The 24,601-nt window shown below is 35.6% G+C and overlaps 1 protein-coding gene across 1 annotated transcript in view; it reads right to left on the bottom strand.

Moving 5' to 3' along the window:
* Positions 1–15,163, bottom strand: part of SMARCA5 (SNF2 related chromatin remodeling ATPase 5) — a 32,235-nt gene extending 17,072 nt beyond the window's left edge. Inside the window, exons 1-8 of the mRNA XM_079153890.1 lie at positions 14,537–15,163; positions 11,292–11,366; positions 7,564–7,730; positions 5,509–5,609; positions 4,084–4,184; positions 3,175–3,354; positions 1,945–2,100; positions 1,727–1,858 (exon numbers count right to left, since the gene is read on the bottom strand). Of these exons, the coding sequence (XP_079010016.1) occupies positions 1,727–1,858; positions 1,945–2,100; positions 3,175–3,354; positions 4,084–4,184; positions 5,509–5,609; positions 7,564–7,730; positions 11,292–11,366; positions 14,537–14,713 (1,089 nt within the window). The 5' untranslated portion in view covers positions 14,714–15,163. The remainder of the gene's footprint in view (positions 1–1,726; positions 1,859–1,944; positions 2,101–3,174; positions 3,355–4,083; positions 4,185–5,508; positions 5,610–7,563; positions 7,731–11,291; positions 11,367–14,536) is intronic.
* Positions 15,164–24,601: the final 9,438 nt, after the last annotated feature.

Here is a 24,601-nt window from a genome sequence, read left to right as displayed (position 1 = left end):
TTTTAAAATTTTTTATTGTAAGACAGGATCTCACTAAGTTGTTTTAGGGCCTTGCTAAGTTGCTGAGGCTAGCTTTGAACTTGCAATCCTCTTGCCTCATTCTCCCAAGTTGCTGCGATCACACTCATGTATCACCACGCCAGGCTCAAGCCCATATTTTTCATGTGTGTCACTGTCACTGATTAATTTAAAAAAAAAATAGTTTAGGAATATTACTTCTGCAACATTTTTTTTCAAAAACATGAAGATGTTAAGTTTCACACTGAAGAGTCAAAAGGCAAGTTTTATAGAAAATTAGGAATCTCTAATACAAGGTTTTCAGATCAATCTCAACTCTAATTAACTTACTAAAAGTAAAACTGAGATAAACAGAATTTCATCAGTATTAAAGTAGGATTTGAGGGCTGGGGCTGTAGCTCAGTGGTAGTACGCTTGCCAAGCACAGTGAGGCATTGGGTTCAATCCCCAGCACCACATAAAAATAAATAAAAGTATTGTGTCCGTCTACAACTATTAAAAAAAAAAAAAAAGTAAGATTTGAATAAGGATAAATTTTATCTTTATCTCTTAAAGGTATGAATACGTATTTATTTTTGAGTAAACATAATCTTAGAATTCACTGTTATAACTAAAAGTTTTACCAGATATTACTGAACAAAAGCATCAATGTAGTAAGAAAAATTATTTCTAAAACATCAAAATACACAAAAGCAGAACTACAACTTTCAAGTTTGAATATCCTTTTGTTACACAAACCTCTATTCTTTTAAAAATGTTTATCACAACAAACCAAAAGTTTTTGTAGCTTTTTAGAACTTATCTGAATAAATGTACCAATAACAGAGCTCTTTGAAAAGTCCCCCATATGTACATTCCAGCTATGGGAACAAAGTCAAAAAAGAACTCTGGTCTAGCAAAAAACTGCAACTACTAGCAGCACAGAAATTACTAGTAGCATAATTTAACACATCAATTATATTCCTACATATAACTAATTGTTAACCACTACTACCATGATTTCTTTTTCTTTTTGGAACAAGGGATTGAATGCAAGGGTGCTTAACCACTGAGCCACATCCTCAGCCCTTTTTTGTGTTTTATTTTGAGACAGGGTCTTGCTAAGTGGCTTAGGGCCTCGATAAGTTGCTGAGTCTGGCTTTGTACTTGAAATCCTCCTGCCTCAGTCTCCTGAAACACTGGGATTACAGGCATGTGCCACTATGCCCAGCTGCTACCATCATTTCTACGACTGCAAATAACCTAAAGGTAAACATTAAGCTCTGCTTAATAGACTATAATATAAGAAAGGTTAGGCAGATTTCAACTTACTTGAAAGTCATGTCTGAGCCTTAAAACAAAGGCAATGTGAGGTACAGAAATTCACTCAGAATGCTTAAAGCAGCACCCTGAAAATATAAGCAGTCTACCTATATAGAATCCTTGAATCAAAAGTTAGACCAACATGACTATCAACTAGGAGGCAGGAACCTATGCCAATAAAATAGCAGAAACAATGATTTGAAATGAGACTAAAACCAAAAAGCTCAAAAGTAAATTCTAAGAATGCACAGATGCTCATAGTTTAACACCAGGCTTTAACTACATAGAAGCATGAGAAATTAATGATTACCTCAAATAGTGCTAAAGGCAGGCCAATCCTATTATAAAAATACACAGCATTAAACAAAACATAATTATTAACCAGAAAAAAATCAGAAATACTTACATCAGCTGAATTAAAGACATCAGGCAACAAAAAATTAAGAAGTGACCAGAGCTCATGCAAGTTGTTCTGAAGAGGGGTTCCAGTTAGTAATAGTCGATTTGTAGTCTTGAATTCTCTCACTATTTCCGACAACTGAAAGAACCAAATTCCATCATCAGAATATTTGGAATATGGATTAAATTCTGACACAATGTACATATAGTTAAATACCAAATTACCTTAGATTTTTCATTTTTGATCCTGTGAGCTTCATCTATAACTAAGTATCTCCAGTTAAATTTTTTGAACACAGACTTCTCTTTAATAAGCATTTCATAAGACGTTACACAAACATCCCATTCTCCTGGCAACAAAACATCTCTGACAAAAGCAGCCTGTACAGCAAAAGTAAAAAATTACAATATTCAAAAATCAATTATACATTAAACTTCATAACAAGTAATCTAATTCATAAAAGAGAGTGGTAATATTAAGGAATAGAGTTGCTACATCATGTAAGCATTTAAAACTAGCTTTCCTACTACTAAAATAATCAGTAAACATTTAAATTTCAGAGTCATTAAGTAAAAATTTAAAAAAGACAAACAACACTGATCAGCACAAAGTTCAACAGCCTAATTCTTAAAAGGTCAACATTAAGTCTCTGAATTCTTAGGAAGATGAGCTTTTAACATAAAGAGAGCAAGACGACTGAGGACAGCTTGTAGTAAACATGTTCATTCCCCACTTCAGATTTAAAGATGTATTAACACACTGCTATTGTTACTCTCATTTCACAAATAAAAAAACTGAAGCAAAGGATGGTTAAGCCCCTAAACAAATAGCAATCTGGTAACTTAAAAAGAAAAATCTTTGGTTACCTATAAGGGGGAAAAAAGCAATCTAGATTCATCACTAAGATAAAGGAGGGAAAACAAGGTAAGTACAAAGTTATTTAATGCAGTATGAATAAGTTTCCAAATCTGACCTTTACACTCTTAACAGTGTCATTATTCCCATGTCTTCTTCCCAAAAGGATGTTATCAATCAACATCTTACCTTATTTGGTAGGTATCATAATAGCTCACCAAATTACAATAACACTCAACTCATCTTTAAAAACTTGTTCTATGATTATTATCACTATACACTAATCTAAGAATCTGGTTCCCTAAGTTTCCAACTGCCTCCCACTTTCAAAACCTCTTTTAAAAACAATACTACTAAAGAGCACAGCCTTTGATTTTGTACGATTACCCCTCAAAATGTGAGGAAAACTATATGCCTACAGTCTCTAAATGCCTGCTCTCTGGGAAAATTTTTAACCATCAAGAAAATACTACATTTATATATTACTAATACTTCTAAAGACTCTTTCTCTTTTATCATTCCTCCAGCTACTCCCTACCCCAAGCCTGAATTCAAATTCCTTTAATACGAAAAAATGTAATGAAATACTAAAATCTTACTCTTTGTTCTTTATCTCCTATCAAACAAACAGATCGAAGTGTTGGTACCCATCTCTTGAATTCACTCATCCAGTTGTGTAATGTAGACTTAGGAACCAAAACCATATGAGGACCAGGAATGTTTCTATAGTGTTTCATGTACCCAAGAAGAGAAATGGTTTGAAGAGTCTTTCCCAGGCCCTGAAAGAGTTCAGAGTAATAATAATGAAAAACAAAAGCAGTGCTCCACATTTATACCTCCCAAAATACACAGAACATTTAAAAGAAATGTATGTTTATGATAGCTAACCTGTGGCAAGAACTTAATGTCTGAAAGCTCACCAATGTTGTCACATAATCTTCACAAGTCTATGAGGGAGGTATTATTACCACCTCAATGAGGCTCAGAAAATGTGATCTCCCCCAAGTCATCTAGCATAGTTAGAATCAAAATGCTTTTCCTTTGACACCATACTTTCCTCCAACCAATTAAGTATTTTAGCACTATAGTAATAATAAGGAATCTTTTCAAAACCTTTATTATGTAACTAATAGGAGTAAACAAGAGATAAATGTTTTATGAAACACAACTGTACAAGATGCCATTACAGAAAACAAAATTAATATTTATAGGTAATAAACATTAAATGACCTCACTTGGTTTTTCATAAAAATGGAGGGAAATGGTTAAACCACGATACTACAGAAGGTTTTTCTTAAAAAGTTTCTCAAAATGTAATTTTTTAAAATCCACTTTCATAGATAATTCCTCACAAGTGAAGATTTCACATGCAATTAAGCTACTTAAAATAGTCTGATAATCCCAGACTGCAAACAACAAAACATGCTATGTATCTTAAACCTCTATAATATAAAATGAAATAACTAAGTTAGAAAACATGCCTTCCAAAAAAACTACCAAACACATACCATTTCATCTGCAAGGATACCATTAATGCCATTTTCATATAAAGAAATGAGCCAATTCAGTCCTCGGACCTGATAATCTCTCAATTTACCCCATTTTACATCTAAAAACAAGAGAAAACACATTACATTTTAAAGATAAGATTATTAAAGACAAGAAATACAACAAAGTAGTCCCCCTCATCTGTTACCAAGCTTTAACTGTGGCCAAAATTTGCTTACTGACTTTGCTTTCTTTTCTAGGAGATTCTTATAGGGATTCTGCAAGTCCAAAGTCAATAGAGGTAGCTGCTGGGAGTCTGCAATGGAGTAGGAGCAAGACGGATATAAAAAGTAACCAAGCCCAGGTAACAAGACAGCGGGCATCAGAGTACTCATCCAAATCACTTAGTTTCTGTTATTCATATACTGGTCCTAGACTCTTTGACCTCTTTATTTCCCTTTCTAACCTTACCAAAAACATTTGCAATCAGTGCTTTTATCTTTCACAAAGATCAGATACAGTTTCTCTGGAAATTTTATTTTAATCCTAGTATAAAAATGAGACAGACAGGAACTTCCTTTTCTTCACCATTGCTCCTAAGCTACTTTTCCAATAAATCTTAGATAATACCACTTTTAGGATTTACATATTTATTTTGCAAGTCAAGTCAAAACACTGCTTAAGGATGAAAAATAACCAGTACTAATTACAATGTAGGAATGTGAGACAGAAAGAATTCAAAATTTCCTTTCCCCCTATGCCATACATCTGGCTCTGGCCTCTACTTCATTTGAATAGAAACGGAAACCAGGTATAAAAGTATACACTTTAAACCAACTGCTGAATTTCTAGCTAGATGAGTCCTCCTGAAGTTCAATTAGATAAGAGTTTACATAAATAAATCAGTCATCCAGCAACAGAGGATATCAGGGGGAAAAAAATTATGCAACGCTCATGTAGACTGGAAGTCTTTATGCCAACAGACAATAACACGTATACAAACCTGATTAAATGTGCTTTCTTTTAGAAACCATTAAAAACAAATATATTAAATAAAAATATATTAAACAAATATATCAAAAAAAATTAAAGTCAATATAACAGCATTAGATGAGTAAGCAAAATTCTTCATGAACCTTATTTTCTTTTTACAAATTAGTTTCCTTATCCAGAATGGGTAAAAGGCAAAACCATTCCCACTTTAGGACAATAATAAGCTCAATGGCATTTTATACACCTGTGAAATACAACATCACATTATATAACACATTATCACCTCCATTTCAAAAAAAAAATCTGAAACTTATACATAACCAATTAATATTTAAGATTACAAAAAAATCCCCTGTATAAATTGCAGCCAAGACAAATTCAAAACATTAACCAAAGGCTGTCTCAAAGTGAGATCTTTCAAAAATCAAGTTATTTAAATATGTTTAACATACATGATGGAGAGTCTTCAAATCGAGTGCAAACATTGGTTGCTTTGGAACTTTCTGTTAACAGTTCTTCATCCTCCTCTTGCTCTGTTCTACGGTGTCGGTAGCTGTCAAATGAAAATAAAATCAACTGATTGGAGTTTTGGCTTTAACTACCAGCTACAATTCCACACGGTAAGTCAAGTGGTTGACCTCAAGAGTCTGCAATACTTTAAAAAAAAAAAAATTTAATAAAAATAAAATGAAGGACAAAAAGATTGTCCCCATCTCTAACAGAATGAATTTTGAAGAATCTTTAATTTATCACATAAATATTTAGTAAATGTCTATTCTCTGACTGTATAAATACTGTATTTGAATATTTTACATTCTTGGTTACATCAAAGTGATGTTTGTTATAGTTTGTGGAAGTAGATTTTTTATTTTTTTGTACAGATACAGTCAAAGTCACTTTTAGTTATTAAAACTGTGAGTGTGTGGAATCAAAATAGGCTTCCAAATCCTTATTTTCTCTTCATTGTGAGGTTCCACTATTTTAAGAGATTATATGAATTCCTAAAACAGTAGATACCCAGAATGGGTATGCTTCAGAAGAAAAATTAGTTTCATGGCAAATCTCAAATTTGGGGGAGGGGTATTACTGTCACTTCACAGTTCCAGTGTCTCATTAATCTTATGGCCTAAAAAAAAAAAAAAAAAAGAAATCGGTGTTCTATTATTTAGAAAAGAACTCACATAAAATAAAATAGGCATGGTTAGGGAATTTTTGTGTTTTCCTTTTATTCCTTACTATTAAAGTACAGTGAACTCATTAAAAAATAGTAATTTGTATAGGCATCCAAATTAACCTAAAGAGTGAATAGTAAAAAATTACTAGTAAATATAAATCTAAAATATTTTACATGATTATCTAAAATATACAAAAACTGTTATTAAAATACCATACATTAACTACAACTTTGTAAGCTCAAATTGCTTTACCTCTAAAGAGCTAAAGTGAATAAAACCACTTACTTCCCAATTCTAAAGCTTCCAACTTTAAACCTTTATACTTTCAACAAATATCTTCATCTAATTTAGAAAGCAGATCATGGCCCTACTGAGACCTCTAAAATCATTTTCCCCAATAACACTTGGTAATAAGTAAATCAAATTGAATAACTTATTATGTATTTCATTTATTATATATTTTCTGGAGACTAGGATGTGTTTCTTTAATAATATCAATATCACATAACAATATCTATTATAGTAGTTCCCATTTCCAGAGTATGACACTGATATATTTAAGTAGGTGGAAAATTAGTCTGAAACAATTTAAATACATCTGAAATACAAAGTTGTCTCTTAAAAAGTTTCATAAGCACCTTACACACAATGGACAACACACAAGACATACTGAAAGAACAGAATACCCCGAATAAAATTAAGGAATTTTGCCTGTATGATAATTGTTTTAATTAACTACATCGTGAATTTAACACTGATAAGTTTAACTGCTACTAATTAAACATCCTAAGTTATCCAACTAGCACAAAAATTCTGAACCTGATAAATTCAACATGCATACTTATTTTCAACTATTACCAAAGGATGGCATACAACTTGACACTTCAATTTACAGGAAGACAACTATTTAACAAAAATTTTAAACAAACTCCTGTGGCATACATCATTACCAGTACTGTCAAGGCATGTATATGGTTTTGGAGATGCGCACACACAGTTCAGATCCAAGTTCAAGCCTGGATTATTCTAAGTACTTCTATGTGACAGTAATAGGACACATAAACTCTGTATTTGTATTCTCTCTAAGGAACAGCATTAATATCTGACTTCCCTAATCAACATAACTGTTGCAATCCATAAACTATATAATGCTATAAAAAATAAGACACTATACATCATTTTAAAATACTTACATACTTATGACTACATCCTACCAAGCTAAATGGGGCCAAATAAGTAATTACAACAACTTCTTTTAAATCAAGTGGCTTTATGCTTCTAATGAAAACCATCAATAATAAGTTGAACTACGAAGTATAAACTATTACTCACTCGCCAACTGAGAGCAAATTCTGTTTCTCATCCTTTTTTATCCGTGGGCGCCCTGGTTTCATTTTCAAAGGTGAGGTTGGAGTCTTCTGAGCAGCAGGCTGAATGAAATGTGCAAACAGCTCTGTTTGCTTTAATAAATATTCAAATCTATTTGCGCGGTCAGTTTGCTGCAAAAAAGTTTAAGATATAGTTCATCAAAACATCAGAAATCAGTTTCAACATGCCTCTGTGATAAATTCAGCAATATAAAGGAACAAACTACTGACACATGCAGCCTAAGTCTTAAAATTTGCACTCTGGCAAGGGACAGACAAAATACAAGTCTACACTGTATGATTCCACTTACAGTATATGAAATACTAGCTAGAGACAGAAAGTAGATCAGAAGTGGCAAGAGGATGGGGCAGAGCAAACATTTAACATGATGGAAATTACTCTACATCATGACTGCAGCAGTATTTACATGAATGCATACACTTGCCAAAACTCAAAATTATTTTATGTAAGTTATACTTCAAAATAGTTGACCAAAGAAAAAATTTTTTTAGACATTAAAAGGCCAATACAAGTGAATTTATTCAAAAGTAGGGGAAAAAACATTGGTTGTTCATCAGTTAGATTGGTGTCAAATTTTAAAAAGATATCAAGCTTGAAAAACATGAAATTCAAGAAATATTCATTAACTTAATGTAGTTTAATACTATTCCTGCCCTTCACATCTGCCATCTGCCATCTGCCCCTTTGAATGTTTCCTATTAGCACACCAAGAGAATGGAAAAGATATGTAAACCAAAAAAAAGTAAGATCCTTGGTAACAAGTTTTCATAAAAAAACAATAAAATCTAGAGCCTTTAGGCAGTTTGTTTAAACAAATAAGAAGTTCAACAGATAAACCAGTTATACAACATAGATGCCATAAAAATCTTAATAAAAATGTTGAAGATGTCAGTTTTAGAGATTTACAAAAGGACAATTCACCCCCCAAATGCAGGTATCCAAACACCATTAATACTACAAAAGCTACATACTTTTAAGGGAAAACAATTTTCTTAATGTAAAAAACTTTCTTAGTGTAAAAACTGAAGCTAAATTTGCCATGAAGGAAGTGGTAAAAGTGTTTCACTGGGTCACAGTAATAGTCATAGAAGCAACCTGATATGCACAATTAGAACAGGCTGTCAACACGTTCCTCCCTGGTGACATACTACAAATGTGAACCTTAGTTTATGCTTTTCAAGATTACAAACTGTTTAAAGTACTGAACTGAGATATATGTTTAAGTGCACATTTATGCAAAATTGTATATAATAAAAGTGAATAACAAAACTGAAAATAGACTACTCAATTTTATTGTAATTATGTTGGAGATCAACATACATAAGCTCTGAAAATAATTCATAAATTAGATTCTAGACATGAAAGGTAAAAGCTATTGAATAGTATTCTAAATTTCAAGTAACTATTATTGTTCCTATTATTAAGGGGGAAAACATAGGCACCTTGTTGCTTAAGGGAATGAGAAGGTCAAAATGTAAAGAATTTTGAGATCCTAAAAGGTTAAAAGTGGGAAATAGAGAAAAAAAAACTAATAAACCCCAAAATGCAGCAATTATCACTATAATAAAATTAGGGACCTGAAAGAAATCAATCTAAAATCAAATGAAGAATACAATGAATAACCATGGAATAGTTTTTTTCTCTGAGACAAGTCAAAATGACAAGACAACAGAGCCTATACATACCTTCAGAAATACAGTTAATAAAGGTTAAGTGTGATTTATTTATTTATATTTTGTGGAGGAAGACTGAATATTAGGGTGTAATATAAATGGAGTGGAAAGATCCACCCAAAAATGAAGGGGGCGGGGAGATCCAAGACAAGTTTTAGATACTGAAAGCCCAAGAGTGAAAACCAAAAATTTACTCAGGTACCAATCAGCACACTTTATTCAGTATTCAGAAATAGTGCTCAGCATCCTGGATTCAAGAATGAAGAATAAATAATAGGATTACCTATGCTACGATCAAGAACTAGCAAATGACATGGGAGCTTGTTTCAAAGAAAACTATTCAAAAGAAAATCATGCCACAAAATGATATGAAGCTTGGAAACTGAAAAACAAGAAAAATCAGAGTCCCAATAAAGGCACTATAAAGAATGAAAGTGTCGCAGAGAATCACTTGGTGGGGGGGACCAATCTCCATTATAGTTAGATTTCTGTCATAATCACTACTCAGCAAAAACAAGGAGAAAGATGAAAGAGGCAAAAAAAAAAAAAAAAAAAAAAAGGCCATAAAATACTACATGCAAAAGAAAGGAAAACTGAGCTAGATGAAGGGGAAAAATAAAGAGAACTATTTATAATAGTAAACTTTTAAGAAAATACAAAGTAAGAGGTATTGTCACAGGCATCTTGGATGTATACTGAGGAACTTTCATTCATTGAAATAACATTAAATATGTGTGTGAAGTAAAGATTGTGAATTCAATTCTGGATATTCCCAAATTGCCCAACAAGCAATGTAAATACTGGTAAGAGGTATCTGGGCTAGAAATAAAAGATTTGAAAGGATTCTGTTTAAAGACAGCAAGTGAAATCCAGTGATAAGAATCAAACTGTCTAGGAAGAAATGTTCAGAATTTAACAAAGGACAAAGGCACAATCAAATAGGGTATCAACAAGGGGGAAAAAAGGTGTCTCAAGGTAAGTAAAGACTTTGCGGGGGTGGTCAACAATGTCAAACACAAGTAAAATCAAGAACAATGAAACTAAAGTCAAACTATAAATCAGATTCACTAGTACAGGTAGTATAAACTAGTATATGTTTAAGGAACATACTATAGTGTTATTAATTAACATTTCACCTTTATTGAAGATTTCAAATATAACTGCATTTATGCTATGTAAAGACCTCAGAACAAGGACTGACAGATCATAAGCATTCACCGTTAGCCATACTGTTAACATTAAAATTCATTTAAAGCTCTTTGTAGTACTGGTTAAGTCAAGTCATGATTTAAAAAAGTTGTTTCCTAGAACATACGGGATGTGAGCTGTCTTTAAGGAATGTGTCATGTTTTCTTTTTTGTAAAGATCCCATCCATGGCCTAAGAACTAAAGTCAAACTGTAAATTAGATTCACTAGTACAATGTTGGTGTCAGAATTTAAATTGTGAAGGACAAAAGGTGTATTCACTTTTCATTTTTAAAGGCAGAACTATGAATATGTTTCTGGTAGAGCACTTACTCAGCATGTGCGAGGCCCTGGGTTCCATCCCCAGCAAGAATATGGGGATAAATATACACAGAATAACAATTTCTCTGATCTTCACCTCACTTCTGAAGCTAAAAATCTTAAAGGTATTAATGTAATTAGATAATTAAATCATATTCACTAATTCAGTGAATACTTGGATTTGGTTTTTATAAGCAAATAAGATATCTGTCTATATTACAGTACTCCAAGTTACACATTTCATTTAAACATTGGTGCTCTAAATATAAAAGTTAAACAGAGATGTTTAATACATTTAATCAGCTAACAAAAAGGTTTTTTTTAATTTGTTTTAGATATTGATAAACCTTTATTTTATTCATTTATTTATATGTGGTGCTGAGAATTAAACTCAGTGCCTCACACATGCTAGGCAAGCACTCTACCACTGAACCACAACCCCAGCCCCCAAAAGTGTCTTTACAGACTCTATTCACATAGTGAGAACATACCATTTTTTCTTCATAGGTAGGATCTGGTTCTTGGATTTCTTTTTGTTTTCCAGGTGATGCATCATCAAATACTTCCTAGCAGAAAGGAAAAATCATGGAATTGTTCTTCAGAATAGTCAGTTCATCATTATACACTGATTTCAGGCTAAAGCATATTTTAAATAATAAGACTCCTGACCAATGCTCCCTACATACTTAAATGGCTGTCATCTAACCTGACAGGAAACCTGAGGAGAATAAAATAAAATGCTATGGGGATAATAATCCATTTAACCCAGTTATGTAAGCAGTATGGCTGCTACCAAGATTAAAACAAAACATTACCATCAACATCATCCTAAAATAAAATTATTTTCAATACATTTCCTATGGGCAAATCTATTTGCATAATTTCTAATGAAATTATGAAACCAAATTAAACAGTATGAAACATGAAAAAGTTCCCCTTTTAAATCATATGATTGTGTTTATTTAACTATGCTCTTACACAAATGTACACATGGAAGAGAGCATTAGTCACTCTGATTTCTATCATTTAGAATATTACAAAAAAGGTATACTGCAGCCTAAACTGATACTCAACTACAGTGTGATTACTAAATTAGTATTAAATGTTATTCTTACAAATGTTATTATCCTGGCATTAAAATTCAAACAAAAACTAGCATCAATTTTTACACTACAAAGTTCCACTCATCCATTGAAAAAGCATTAACAGCTGGAAAACGCCCAATTTTTATTAACAATTCCTAAATCTCTGCTTGGCAATACATACTACTGTAAGGCTATAAATGACTACAAAGTATGGGAGGAAGGGTCCGTTGTAATATAGAAGGCCTTAAATGACCTAAATTCAATTCTAATTTCATTGCTAAGGCTATGAAGCATCAGTGTGCCCTTATGTCATCACAAACCTCTGGTCTTTGTAGATAAAAGTGACAAAGCCACTATCTACTTCAGTCTACAAAATTCCTGCTGGAATACCACTAAAAGTATACCCAAAGAAATTCAAAGTGCTTTCCAAAATAGTCATTCTTTCTTCTACAGTTTAAAAAAAAAAAAAAAAAAAACTGAATCTCAGCCCTCTTAAGAACATACAATTATTGGCACATAGCATGCCCATCTATGTCTTGTCAACAGTGAGAGATGAGGTTGAATGAGAATAAGCTGAACTTGTCAAAAACGTAACAACTAAAAAATAAAACTGTGCCCTTGACATATTACTGGATACATGGGAAAGTCAACTATTGTTTTCTGGGAAAACGAGATTTGTCAGAAAAAAAGATCACCTTAAATTCTACTTTCAAACAGGAAAAAGGCATTTAAAATATTTTTTTTCCAATTGCATAACCAGATTAAGGTCTTCAGTCATGAAAAACATTTCTGAATCTCAAGTGATTCTGAATTCAGTTAAGGAATCAGTAGAGAATGAGGGTACATTTATTTTAAAAAGACAAAAATCACTATAAAGTGAAGAGAAAAAAAACAAAAGGAGTGGATAAGATGTATTGATAAAAAATAAAAGTTACTGATATTACTATACTGACAAGGTTAGTCATTCTTCCATAAATGAAATGGTCAAACATCTTAAAGTACATGACAAAGCAAGATGTGAGTTCGAGCACAGATTCTACTGATCAGAAAACTGGATTTCCTCACCTGGCAAATGAAAATACCACTAATTTTGGAAGGAGTTATCACAATAAAATTTAAACTTTAATTTCAATTTCAAAATAGCAACTTAAAAAGTCAAAATAGTTATTTAAATTGCTCTCCTTTCTGATATTTAATCAAGGCCTCTGGTAAGACATTTGTTATACCAAATTTGAAAAAAAAGTCTATTCGGAAGGCTGAGGTTAACTAAGTACATCTCTTTAGGGAACTACATATTTAATCACCCAATTGTGTTCAGTGTCACAGGTTTCCAAACCCCTTAAGCCCTGGAGCTGGAATCCAAGTTAAACAGATCTGATAATACAAGAGAAACATTTAAAACCTTGAAGGGAAAAAAAAGCAAAACTGAACACATTTTAATGTGAAACAAATCTTAATCCCTGAAAACTGCAAAGCATCAGTCTGTATTCCACTAAAACCTACCTCTATCACTTAAGTTCTTTCAAAGATTAATGTTTCTTCACCCTAGCTGACCCCACAAAAACTATCAATGGTGAAATGCATTACTATTTCCTTATTGTGTTAATGATGCATTAAAGCTCATTTTAAAAGCAGTATTACTTTCATTCTGCCTAAGTATGGAAAAATCCCAGAAATCTTTGGGCTGGGACTATAAAATATCTCAAAACAGGTCCAAGACCAAGAATAAAAATTGGAAACAATCACTTTGTTCCCAGACGACGCAAAGCCTGGAAGCATACCCAAGACACCCGTCTGGCAGGTCCCCCATGTTTCCACACTCGCACACACTCAACAACCAGGGTACTGTCACCATCCCCTGGCCAACCCTCCACCCAGAAGGCTCAAGAGCGAGTGCTTTAAGTTTTTTCTTAAAGAGGCCAAAACCCAAAAAGAGGAAATGCGCGGGACAGAAAGCCAACCATCTGCCCCTGATTCTCTAATACATTCATCCGCCCATCAAGACCCCCAAATTAGATGGGGATCCAAGACAGCTGCTGCTGCCACGGTCTCTTCCCTCCTGGTGCAACAGAGCCTGGGAGGGGCCTCGGCTCCCTTCGCAGAAGCAGCTGCGCCCCGCTTATCCCACTGCGCATTCGGCCATCCAGCTCTCGCCATTGTTTCTGCCCAGAACAGATAGATACCGCCTCCGCAAGGGACCCGGAGGAAGAAAGGAGGCCCAAGTCCTCGGATGCGCCGCTTTTAAATGCCGCCCCAGCGGGTCCGTGCATCCCACGCCTAAAGGGCATCTCCCTCGCCCTTCCCCGAAGTTTGGTAGAACCTAAAACCTAGATGCAAGGATAAAAGAAGAAATGATGGAGGTGGAAGGTACAGGTCTCCCCGGACACAGTAATCAAGAGCATCTACTTAATAAGAGCGTTCGAAGATTTGGCAAGATTCGCAAAAGAAATACACAATTTGAATGTAAAGTGCCAGTTAGGCATCCGGGTGTGCTGGAGCGGGTTAGCGCAAGGGCGGAGGAGTCGGAACATCACTTCGGACCGCAGGGTGCCGCACGACGCGGCAGCTCTGCGCGCGATCCCCTGCACCACGGCCGGGGAACCAGCTCTCCTCCCCTCTGCGCCCTCTCCCGCGCCACGAGCCGCCCTCACCTCCATCTCGGCGTCCGCGGGGCCGGCGCCTGCCGCAGAGGGAGCCGCCTGGGCCGCGCCGCCCTCGGGGCCGCCTTTGTTGCTGCTGCTGCTCCCGCCGCTGGCGGCCGAGGCTGCGGACTTGGAAGGCGCGCTCTCGGGAGGCGGGGGTGGCGGAGGCTCGGCCACGGACGACATGATGTTCCGTCTGCGTCACCCGCTTCTGCCAGAGGCCGGGCTGGCAGGGATGGAGAAGGAGGCCTAGGCCCGGGTGGCTACGTCGCAACGGACTGATGGAGCAACAAGAGGCCCACCCGGAAGCTCGCCCGCGCCGCGGCTCCGCGACGGGCCTGAGCCGGGCCCAGCACCTTCCCTTTCCTCGGCGACCTCTTCCGCGGGGCTCTGGGTTCGACCGGCGCTTACCTCACGGCGGGAATCACGTCGACGAGGGTGGGCGGGGCTAACAGGGTCACTGAGGTCAGAGAGGGCGGGCTGACTTAGAGGAGAGTGGAAGGTTGGGGGAGAGGGAAAAGAAAGCGAAAGAGAGACTGAGGCGGGGAACTTGCTTCGCCTCCTGCTCTTCTTCCTCGGCCAGATATCATCTATCTCGCTAGCATCCAAGACAACTACCTACGCCACCGACTTTCAACCCTCGCGAGATTGCTAGTTAGCTCATTGGCTGATCCCAAGCGCGCACGCGCATTCTCCTCACATTTGGCCACGCCCCCTTCGGACCTCTAGCGGGCTCTAGAGCAAAGGGTAGGCGGGGCCTCGAGGGAGCGCTCGAAGACGTAGGTTGTGCGTCGGAGCCTTGGCCTGACGCGATTGCCGTCAAACACGTGTTCTTAACGGCTTGCTGTCTGCATCCCTGGCGTTTTAGGGACCTGGTTGGTGTCCGCGGAACTTGTTGACCACTTTACCAAGTTCGGCGCTTCCTACACTTAGAGGCTTCTCTTGGCCTCCCCACTTCCGCCGCCTTCACCATAAGGCGTGACGTTTTGGTTACCTTAAGTGACGTCTCACATTTTTTTGTTGTCTTAAGAAAAAAATTCCGTTTAAAGAGAGAACGTGTGTACGTGTTTTAAGTCTGTGCATTTAACTCTACGTCAATCGTTTCTAAATACCCTCTGCTCCCCTTAGCTACAAAGTTATATGATGTTTCTTCTGAATTTCTATGCTGCAAGTTACGCAGGTAATGTGCACGCTGCCATGTGAGGGAGAAACATGGATGGCAGCAGAGGAGAAAGACGGGTGATGCGATGTATCTGTTCATCTGTGTTTCAAGTATCAAACATGAAAGTGCACAGTCTCCAGAAAATGTTAGCACACCAGGTACGGCGGAACACGCATGTGATCCCAAGGATTGGGAAGCTGAGGCAGAAGGACGGGAAATTCCAGGCCAACATCGGCAACTTTGGAGGTGTAGCTCAGTGGTGAAGCTGTCCGTGGGTTCAATCACCAGCACCGCCCCCCCAAAAAATACACTGTGTTCTATCTGCCTGTTACAACCCTCCCTACTCAAGAGGTCTTTTTATCTTATCCCCCCATGTCCAGTATTATATCGGTATTTGTTGAATAAAAAAGACACTTTCAAGAGTTGGGTTTTGAGCCAACTTAGTGATGTTTAATTTCAAACAGAAGGGACCGCCTTTGAATATATAGCCTGCAAAAATTTTAAGTAATTGAATGATAATTCTTTGATCAGAATTGAGATCTGGAAGGAAGCTGGTGCAGTGACCCTGTTGTTCCAGCTACTGGGAAGGCTGAAGCAGGAGTATCGTAAGTTGAAAGCCAGCCCCAGCATTTTAGCAAGAGTCTCCTTCCAGAAATAAAAAGTACTGTGGATGGTATGCAAAGTTAAATACCTATAATGATCTTCATCAGTCTTCGTATGTACTTGATAAAAACTGACAAAAGATCCAACATATGATCTTAAAACTATTGTACACCCACAACATCAGCTATTAACCTTTAGCAACCATTAATACAGAAAAATGTTCATTATGAACTGTTAACCTTAAAAAGAATTTTAGCTATTTGAAAACGTTTAAAAATTTACTTATAAATTTATATATTTAAATATAAAAAGTATATTTACATAACAGTATTGAAAGTGATTGTTGTTTTGTGTATATCCTACTTTTGTCTGCATTTCTTTTTCTAAAATTAATTTTTATATTTTTGTATTGGGAAATCTTTGAAAATTTTTTTTCCAGCTATATTGAGATATAATTGACAAAAAATATACAGAGAAAGGATGTAACTCAGTGGCAGAGAACTCTTGCCTCACATATGTGAGACCATGAGTAAAATCCCCAGCCCTGCAAAAAAATAAAATTATATAAGTTTAAGGTACATAACATGATGTTTTGATACACAGATATACTGTGAAATGATTACCACAACCAAGCTAATTAACCTGTCCATCACCTCTCATAGATACTTTCATGGAATGGAAGGATGAAAATACTTCAGATCCACTCTTAGCAAATTTCAAGTATACAGTATTGTAGTATTAACTACAGTAATAATACTGTACATTAGACTTCCAGAATTTTTATTCATCCTAAATAATTAAAACGGTACCCTTTAAACAACATCTTCCTGTTTTAAAAAAAATTTGTCTTTAATTTTTTTTAAAAAAGCTTCTTAACAAAAAAAAAAAAGTGTGGAAGAGTAAAAAGTTTGTGTCTCGGGTGGCACCTGACATACACACACTCAATAAATAATTATGGAAAAAATATTAAATATATACATTTTTAAGTCAAAAGAATATAACACAACTTGTAGTATTCTTTTTTTTTTTTTTTTTTTTTTTTTTTTTTTTTTTTTTGGTGCTGGGGATTGAACCCAGGTCCTTGTGCATGTGAGCATGTGAGCCAAGCACTCTACCAACTGAGCTTTATCCCCAGCCCAAACATGTAGTATTCAGAGTATCTCCTCACTCTTTACAGTTTTAGTAGAAGTCTTGAACTGATATGTAAATCCTAAAATTGTATGTAAGTAGATAAGTGGAAGGATCTTGAGTGTGATAACTATTTAAGGAAAGCAATAAATAGCAAGAAACAGCACAAATAAATAAATATTGTCCCCAAAATGACAGTTACCTTTTAAACATGTCTGTTTATATGTATTTCTCATAGCATATTAGGAAAATTATAGAGGAAAGATTTGTAGAAGTTAAAAAAAAACAAAGTTCAAATTTTAGTTCTAACAAAAAGGACCGAGAAGAAGATTTTGGAAAGGGTCTAGAATGAAAGAGGGAGAGGAAAGGGGAGCTGCAGAAAAACAAAAACAAAACAAAACAGGATGACTTCAAACTGTGTTCTAGGGACTTTTATCTGTGTTAGGCAGATGGCAGTACTTACCTGGTGAACAAATCATAAAGGCCTGTTTTTCTTCAAAGGTTAAAAAGCTAAAACTAACAGCTATTTCTGAAATTGATAGCAAAATATAAAATTAGTGTAGTTCATAAGAAAATAGTCTGGGAATTTAAGCAAGTCTAGATTCATTGCAGGCTCTGGAATTTAGTAGTTGTGTAAAGGCAGGCCAGTTTTAATGTCTTTGAAGTCAGTGGTCTTTTTGTTATTATACTGAAATAATATTCTTATAATTAACATTCTTATTATTATACAATTATAATTATACTGAACTTTATACTGAGACAATATTCTTATAACGATGTCATAAGAACTAAAGAGATAAGAGTACATGTCAGTTGCTTAATACAATGTCCAATAGGGAGCTCTGGGTTCAAGTGTTACGTATTTTTATGCTGAAGAATCATAAGCCTCAGAGTTAGGGTCTAGTTGGAAGGAGGGTCTTGTTTATTAAGAAAGCAGAGGGTTAAGTGAAATTGTGACAAGAAAATACCACAAGGTATTACTGCTGTAACCATGCTCCTAGAACAGAATGCTGCATCGTAAAATCATGTTAGGGTTCTCTCTCAAATCCACAAATACACATTGTTAACATCTAAAGTTTCTCCCTAGATTTAGTGTGCAAGAGCAGCATACGCTGTACCAAAATAGTGGAACAAAGAAGTGTTGCCAGAGGACAAAAGATTCCAAAGAACCAGAGCTCTCTCAGCACTATGACCTTGAATGGTAACAGATAGGAATTTAAGTTTTATCAAGGACAAGTAGGAATGTTGCACCTCTCTTCACTACAAACTCGTTTCATTTTATGAAAAACTAAGAAAATGTGTGTTCATTATAAGACAGCAATAAATCAGTACTGGGTTTGTGAGTATTTAAGAAAGGGAATTTATAACACTTAATACCAATACTCATGCCTCGTCTGTTTCCTTTTCAGAGAACTTTCATTCTCTAGACATTTGTCAATGTATACAGATTACAGTTCGAGAAACATTAACTATACTCTTAATAAATAAGTAAGGTTTAAATACATTCCCTTCATATTTGGTCATTAATTCACAGTTGTGGGTGACTATATCTGTTAGATGCATGTAACACCTCTTTATGTAGTCAAAGTTGTTTCAGTTCTCTGTGCATTTCCTTCTTGCTTGTGAAAAAATACTTTATTCTTTATTGGATTGAATCTAGGTAAAATACCCCTAAGAACCCTAACATTATGGCCTTAAGTTTTCATTACCATCCTTGAAGCAGTTTTTGGAAGAAGAAATTTGGGTTTCATTTGCTTAAAAAGTTGGAAGTAAAAAATGTGAAAATATATACCACATCAACTATTAAAATAACACAGGAATGACTATGTCATGATCAGGTAAAGTAGACTTCAGAGCGAAGAAAATTGCCAGAGACGAAGAGGGAAATCATATAATGAGAAAAACCAGTCTACCAGGAAGACATAGCAATTCTAAATGCATAAACATGATGCAATCAAACTTAAAATCAATAATCAAAAGTTACAAGGAATATCTCCAAACTAAATGTCATGCTTCTAAATAGTCCACAGGTCAAAAGAAGTCTCACAAGAAATCAAACTAATACATTGAACAAAATGAAAATACAATACATCAAAATTTGTGGAACACAGTTAATACACTGCTTAGAATAGCATCAAATCTTACATCAAAAAAGTAAAACACCTTAAATCTAAGTTTCCACCTCAAAAACCTAGAAAAATAAGAGCAAAAATAAACACAAAGTAGAAGGAAGAAAGGAATAAACCCAAGAGCAGAAATCAATGAAATTAAAAATAGAAAAATAGAGAAAACAAAATGTAACAAAGAACTAGTTATTTGAAATAAAATAAATTGAGAAACCTCTAAAAAGTCAGAAAGGGAGACATAAATCACCATATCAGTAATGAAATAGACCCCATCACTATAGATCCTGAGAACATCAAAAGAATAATAAGGGAATGTTGCAAGCATTTAGCAACTTAAATATACTACTTCTTTGTAAAATACAAGTTACCATAACTCATACAGATTATATGATTAGCATTGTAGTTACTTCATATAACTTTAAGGAAACTTTCCCCAAAAAACTATCTGGGCATGGATAAACTTTAGTGGAGAATGCCACCAAATATTTAAAGAAAAATTAATGTCATTTCTACACAATCTCCTACAGCAAGTAGAAGAGTAAAGTATACTTGCCAAATCACTTTATGAAGCTAACATAACCCTGATACTAAATGAAAGACACTACAAAAAAAGAAACAAATAAAGAAAATGGCAGACCAATATCACTGATGACTATGGGTGCAAAAATCTTTAATAAAATATTAGCAGATAAAATTAAACTATATAAAAGTAGACTTAGGGACTCTGGTAAAACAAGATTTAATCCATAAATACAAGACTGATTTAGTATCTGATCACTGGTCAATATTATTGGCCATATTAACAAGTTAGATAAGAAATGTCATTGATTATATCAATCGATGTAAAAAAAGCATTTGACAAAAGTTCAACACCTATTCCTGATAAATATTCTTGAACAAAAACCACACAGAAATAGAAACTTACTCTACTTAATAAAGTATATCTACAAAATACCTGCAGCTAGCCAGTCATGATGGTGCATGCCTGTAATCCCAGTTACTCAGGAGGTTGAGACAGGTAGATCACAAGTTCAAGATCAGCCTAGACAATTTAGTGAGACCCTTTCTCAAAATAAAAGGTCTGGGCATATAGCTCAGAGGTCAGATATTTGTGTAGCATGTGTAAGACTCTTAGGTTTGATCCTCAGTACCACCAGAAAGAGAGAGAGAGAGAGAGAGAGAGAGAGAGAGAGAGAGAGAGAGAATCTAACATGATAATGAGACAATATTTTCCCTCTAACAACTCAAAATTGGTAAGGATATCTGCTCACACCACATATATTCAGCACAGGGTCTGAAAGAAAAAGCAAAACTATCCTTATTTGTAGATGATGTGATTATCTTCATAGAAAATCCCAGTAAATCTACAAAAATTCCCATACCTACAAATAAGATCTGCAAAGTTTTATTATATAAGAAAAACATTAAGCATGCCTGTAATCCCAGTGGCTTGGGAGGCTGAGGCAGGAGGATCATGAGGATTAGCCTCAGCAATTTAGTGATACTTTTTCTCTAAATAAAATCTAAAAAAGGTCTGGGAATGTGACTCAGTGGTGAAGCACCCCTGGGTTTAATCCTCAGTACCAATAGAAAAAGAAAAACATTAAAAAATCAATTGTAGGGGCTGTGGATATAGCTCAGTGGTAGAGCACTTGCCAAACATGTGTGAGGTCCTAGGTTCAATGTTCAGCACACACACTCAATTGTATTTCCATATCAATGAAAACATGGCCTCAGAAATTAAATTACCTTACAGTTACAATTGCTTTACAAAATTAAATTAAATACTTCCTTTTGTATGTGCCTGTAGGATGGCACATGCCTCTAGTCCCAGCTACTCAGAAGGCTGATGCAGGAAAAACACTTGAGCCCAGAAGTTTAGGGCCAACCTGCACTACATAGCCTGTCTCAAAAGAAAAAAAAAAAAAATATATATATATATATATATAAATGGGACAAAACATATATAGAACTTGAACGCTGAAAATTACACAATACTAATGAAAGAAATCAAAGACAATCTAAATAAATGGAGACTCATACCATGTTCATAGACTGGAAGGTCCAATACAGTAAGGAAGTAAATTTTCCCCCAAACTGATATGCAGGTTTAATTCAATTCCAGCAAGATTTCTTAGTTATAGACAAGATTTTTGTAACATGAAAAGTCAAAGGAACTTAAAATAGCTTTATAAATTGGGCAAAAGAATAATAGAGTAGGAGGACCCATCACCCACCCAATTTCAAGACTCATTATATTGCTACAGTAATCAAGACAGTTCGGTGTTGGCAGAGTGATACATAGATCACAGATATATCAATGGAACATAACAAAGAACCCAGGTAGACTCATGCAAATATACTACATTGACTTTTGACAAACATTCAAAATTAATTCAACAGATAAAGGATCATTTTCAAAAAATAGTCTCAGAGAAAAGGGATATCCACAGGCAAGAAGAATATGAAAATGACTTGTTATTGTTAAAATGTCCACACGACCCAAAGCAATATACAGATTCAATGCAATCTCTGTCACAAGTCCAATGTAATTATTCACAGAAATAGAAAAAAATCCTAAAAAGTACTTGGAGCCACACACACACACACACACACACACACACACACACAAGCAAACAAACACCTCCAAATAACCAAAACAAGAAGCAAGTGGAAAAAAGCTAGAGCCATAATACTACCTGTTATGATTTGGAGCTAGAAATATTCCCCCAAACCTCATGTTTTGAAAGCATGCTCCCCAATGCAGAAAGGTCAGAGGTAGGGCTTTTAGGCAATGATTAGAGCTATAACATCATCAGTGGATTAATCCATTTGATGGATTATTTGGAATGGACTACCAGGTGGTAACTGTAGACAGGTTACTTTCTTGAGAAAGTAGGTCACAGGGGGGCCAGTATGCCCTTGGACTATATCTTTTCTTGGGCCAGCCTCTTCTCTCTCTCTCTCTCTCTCTCTCTCTCTCTCTCTCTCTCTATATATATATATATATATATATATATTAACAATAACAAGTCTTCTAATCCGTGAATGTGAGCTATCTTTCCATTTATTGGCCTATTTGATTTCTTTCATCAATGTTTTATAGTTTCCAGTGTACAGATCTTTCACCTCTTTGGTAAAAATCCCTCTTTTATGACATAAAGCTTTACCCTGTGTCATGTTCTTGTTTGGCAGTTTTGTTCTTTTAGCATTTTGAATGTATCACCCATTCTCTCCTTCCTGCATGGTCTCTGCTGAGAAGTTATGGAGGTTCCCTTGTATGTGACAAGATACTTTTTACTTCATGCTTTTGAAATTCTCTTGTCATTAACTTTTGATAATTTTATTACAATGTGTTTCAGTGAAAAATCTCTTTATATTTAAGCTATTTGAAAGTCTTTGGACTTCATGATTTTTTTTTTATGCGTATATTTGGTACCAGGCATTAAACCCAGGAGCACTTAACCACTGAGCCACATCCCCAGCCCTTTATATGTTTTATCTTGAGATAGGATTTCACTAAATTGATTAGGGCCTCACTAAGTTGCTGAGGATGACTCTGAACTTGTGATTCTCCTGCCTCAGCCTCCCAAGCTGCTGTGATTCTAGGTGTGTGCTACCATGCCCAACTGGACTTCACGGATTTTGACATCAATTTCTCTATCCAAGTTTGGAGAATTGTATATCATTATTTCTTCAAATCAGTTTTCTGTCCCTTTGGTATTTGTCATGTGGTTTCAGAGTTTTAGTCCATAGTCAGGTGATTCCGTTATTTTTAGGCCTGTGGTGGTACAGAACATCATGGTGGGGTGTTTGTGGTATAGCAGAGAAACTCAGCTCATGGCAGCCAGAAACAGAATGAGAGAGAAAGAGAGGGGATGGGGCCCAATACATCCCTCAAGGTCATGCCCCCAGTGACCTATTTCCCAACCAGGACCCACATCCTAAAGTTTCTACCACCTCCCAAAAGCACAACAAACTGGGGACCAAGCCTTCAACACACAAGTCTTTGGGGGAATTCCAGATCCAAACTATAACAAGCACCTCTTTTATCTGTGGTTTTACTTTCCACAGCTTTCAGTTTCCTGAAATCAACTTCAATCCAGAAATATTAAATGAATAATTTCAGAAATAAACATTCATAAATTTTAAATTACATGTTGTTCTGCATAACATGATGAAATCTTGCACTGTCCTGCACTATCCTGGTTGGGATGCAAATCGTCCCTTTGCCCCTCATATCCATGCCGTAAATTCTACCCACTTATTAGCCACAGTTTTCAGGTTAACTGCTACTATCCTGCAATGCTTGAGTTCAACTTACCCTTATTTTACTCAATAATGGCCCCAAAGCACATGGCACGTTGGCAATTTGGATATGGCAAGAAGAACCTGTAAAGTGTTTAAGTGAAAAGGTGAACATTGTCGACTCCATAAGGAAAGAAAAAGGTCTCTAAGAGGCATGGTTAAAATAAACTATCTATGAAATTGTGGAGAAGGAAAAAAGAAACTCATGTTAGTTTTGCTGTCATATCTCAAACTGCAAAAGTTATGGCCACAGTGTGAAAAATAGTAATTAAGATCAAAAAGGCATTACGTTTACTGGTGAAAAACATGAAGAGAATTGTGATCCAACCGACAATAACACCTGGTGCCAGAAAGCACTGAGCCTGTACGAAGACTTCGCAGGGAAGTCTGTCACCCGTGAAATGGTGACACCATGCCATTTACTGCAAGTAAGGGACAGTTATGAGGATTCAGGACTGAGTTTGAACTGAAGAACATCCCAAAGCAGGTGCATCTGCGGATGAAGCTGCTGCTGCCACATTCCCAGCAGAGTTGAAGAAGTCTGATGAAGGAGTCAGATCATCAGAAGGTCAACAGCAGACCAACACTAAGTCACAATGCCTCCATCTTTCACCTCTCTCCACTCAGAATGATGGGTTACATCATCTCATGACGACAACAAGCAAGGTGAGTACAATACAGTGAGAATTTCAGAAAGAGAGGGACCACGTTCACATATCTTTTATTGTAGTACATTGTTGTAATTGC

This window comes from Sciurus vulgaris, assembly GCF_902686455.1.
Source record: "Sciurus vulgaris genome assembly, chromosome: 9".
Classification (NCBI taxonomy): domain Eukaryota; kingdom Metazoa; phylum Chordata; class Mammalia; order Rodentia; family Sciuridae; genus Sciurus; species Sciurus vulgaris.
This window is presented reverse-complemented; position numbering and strand designations above follow the sequence as displayed.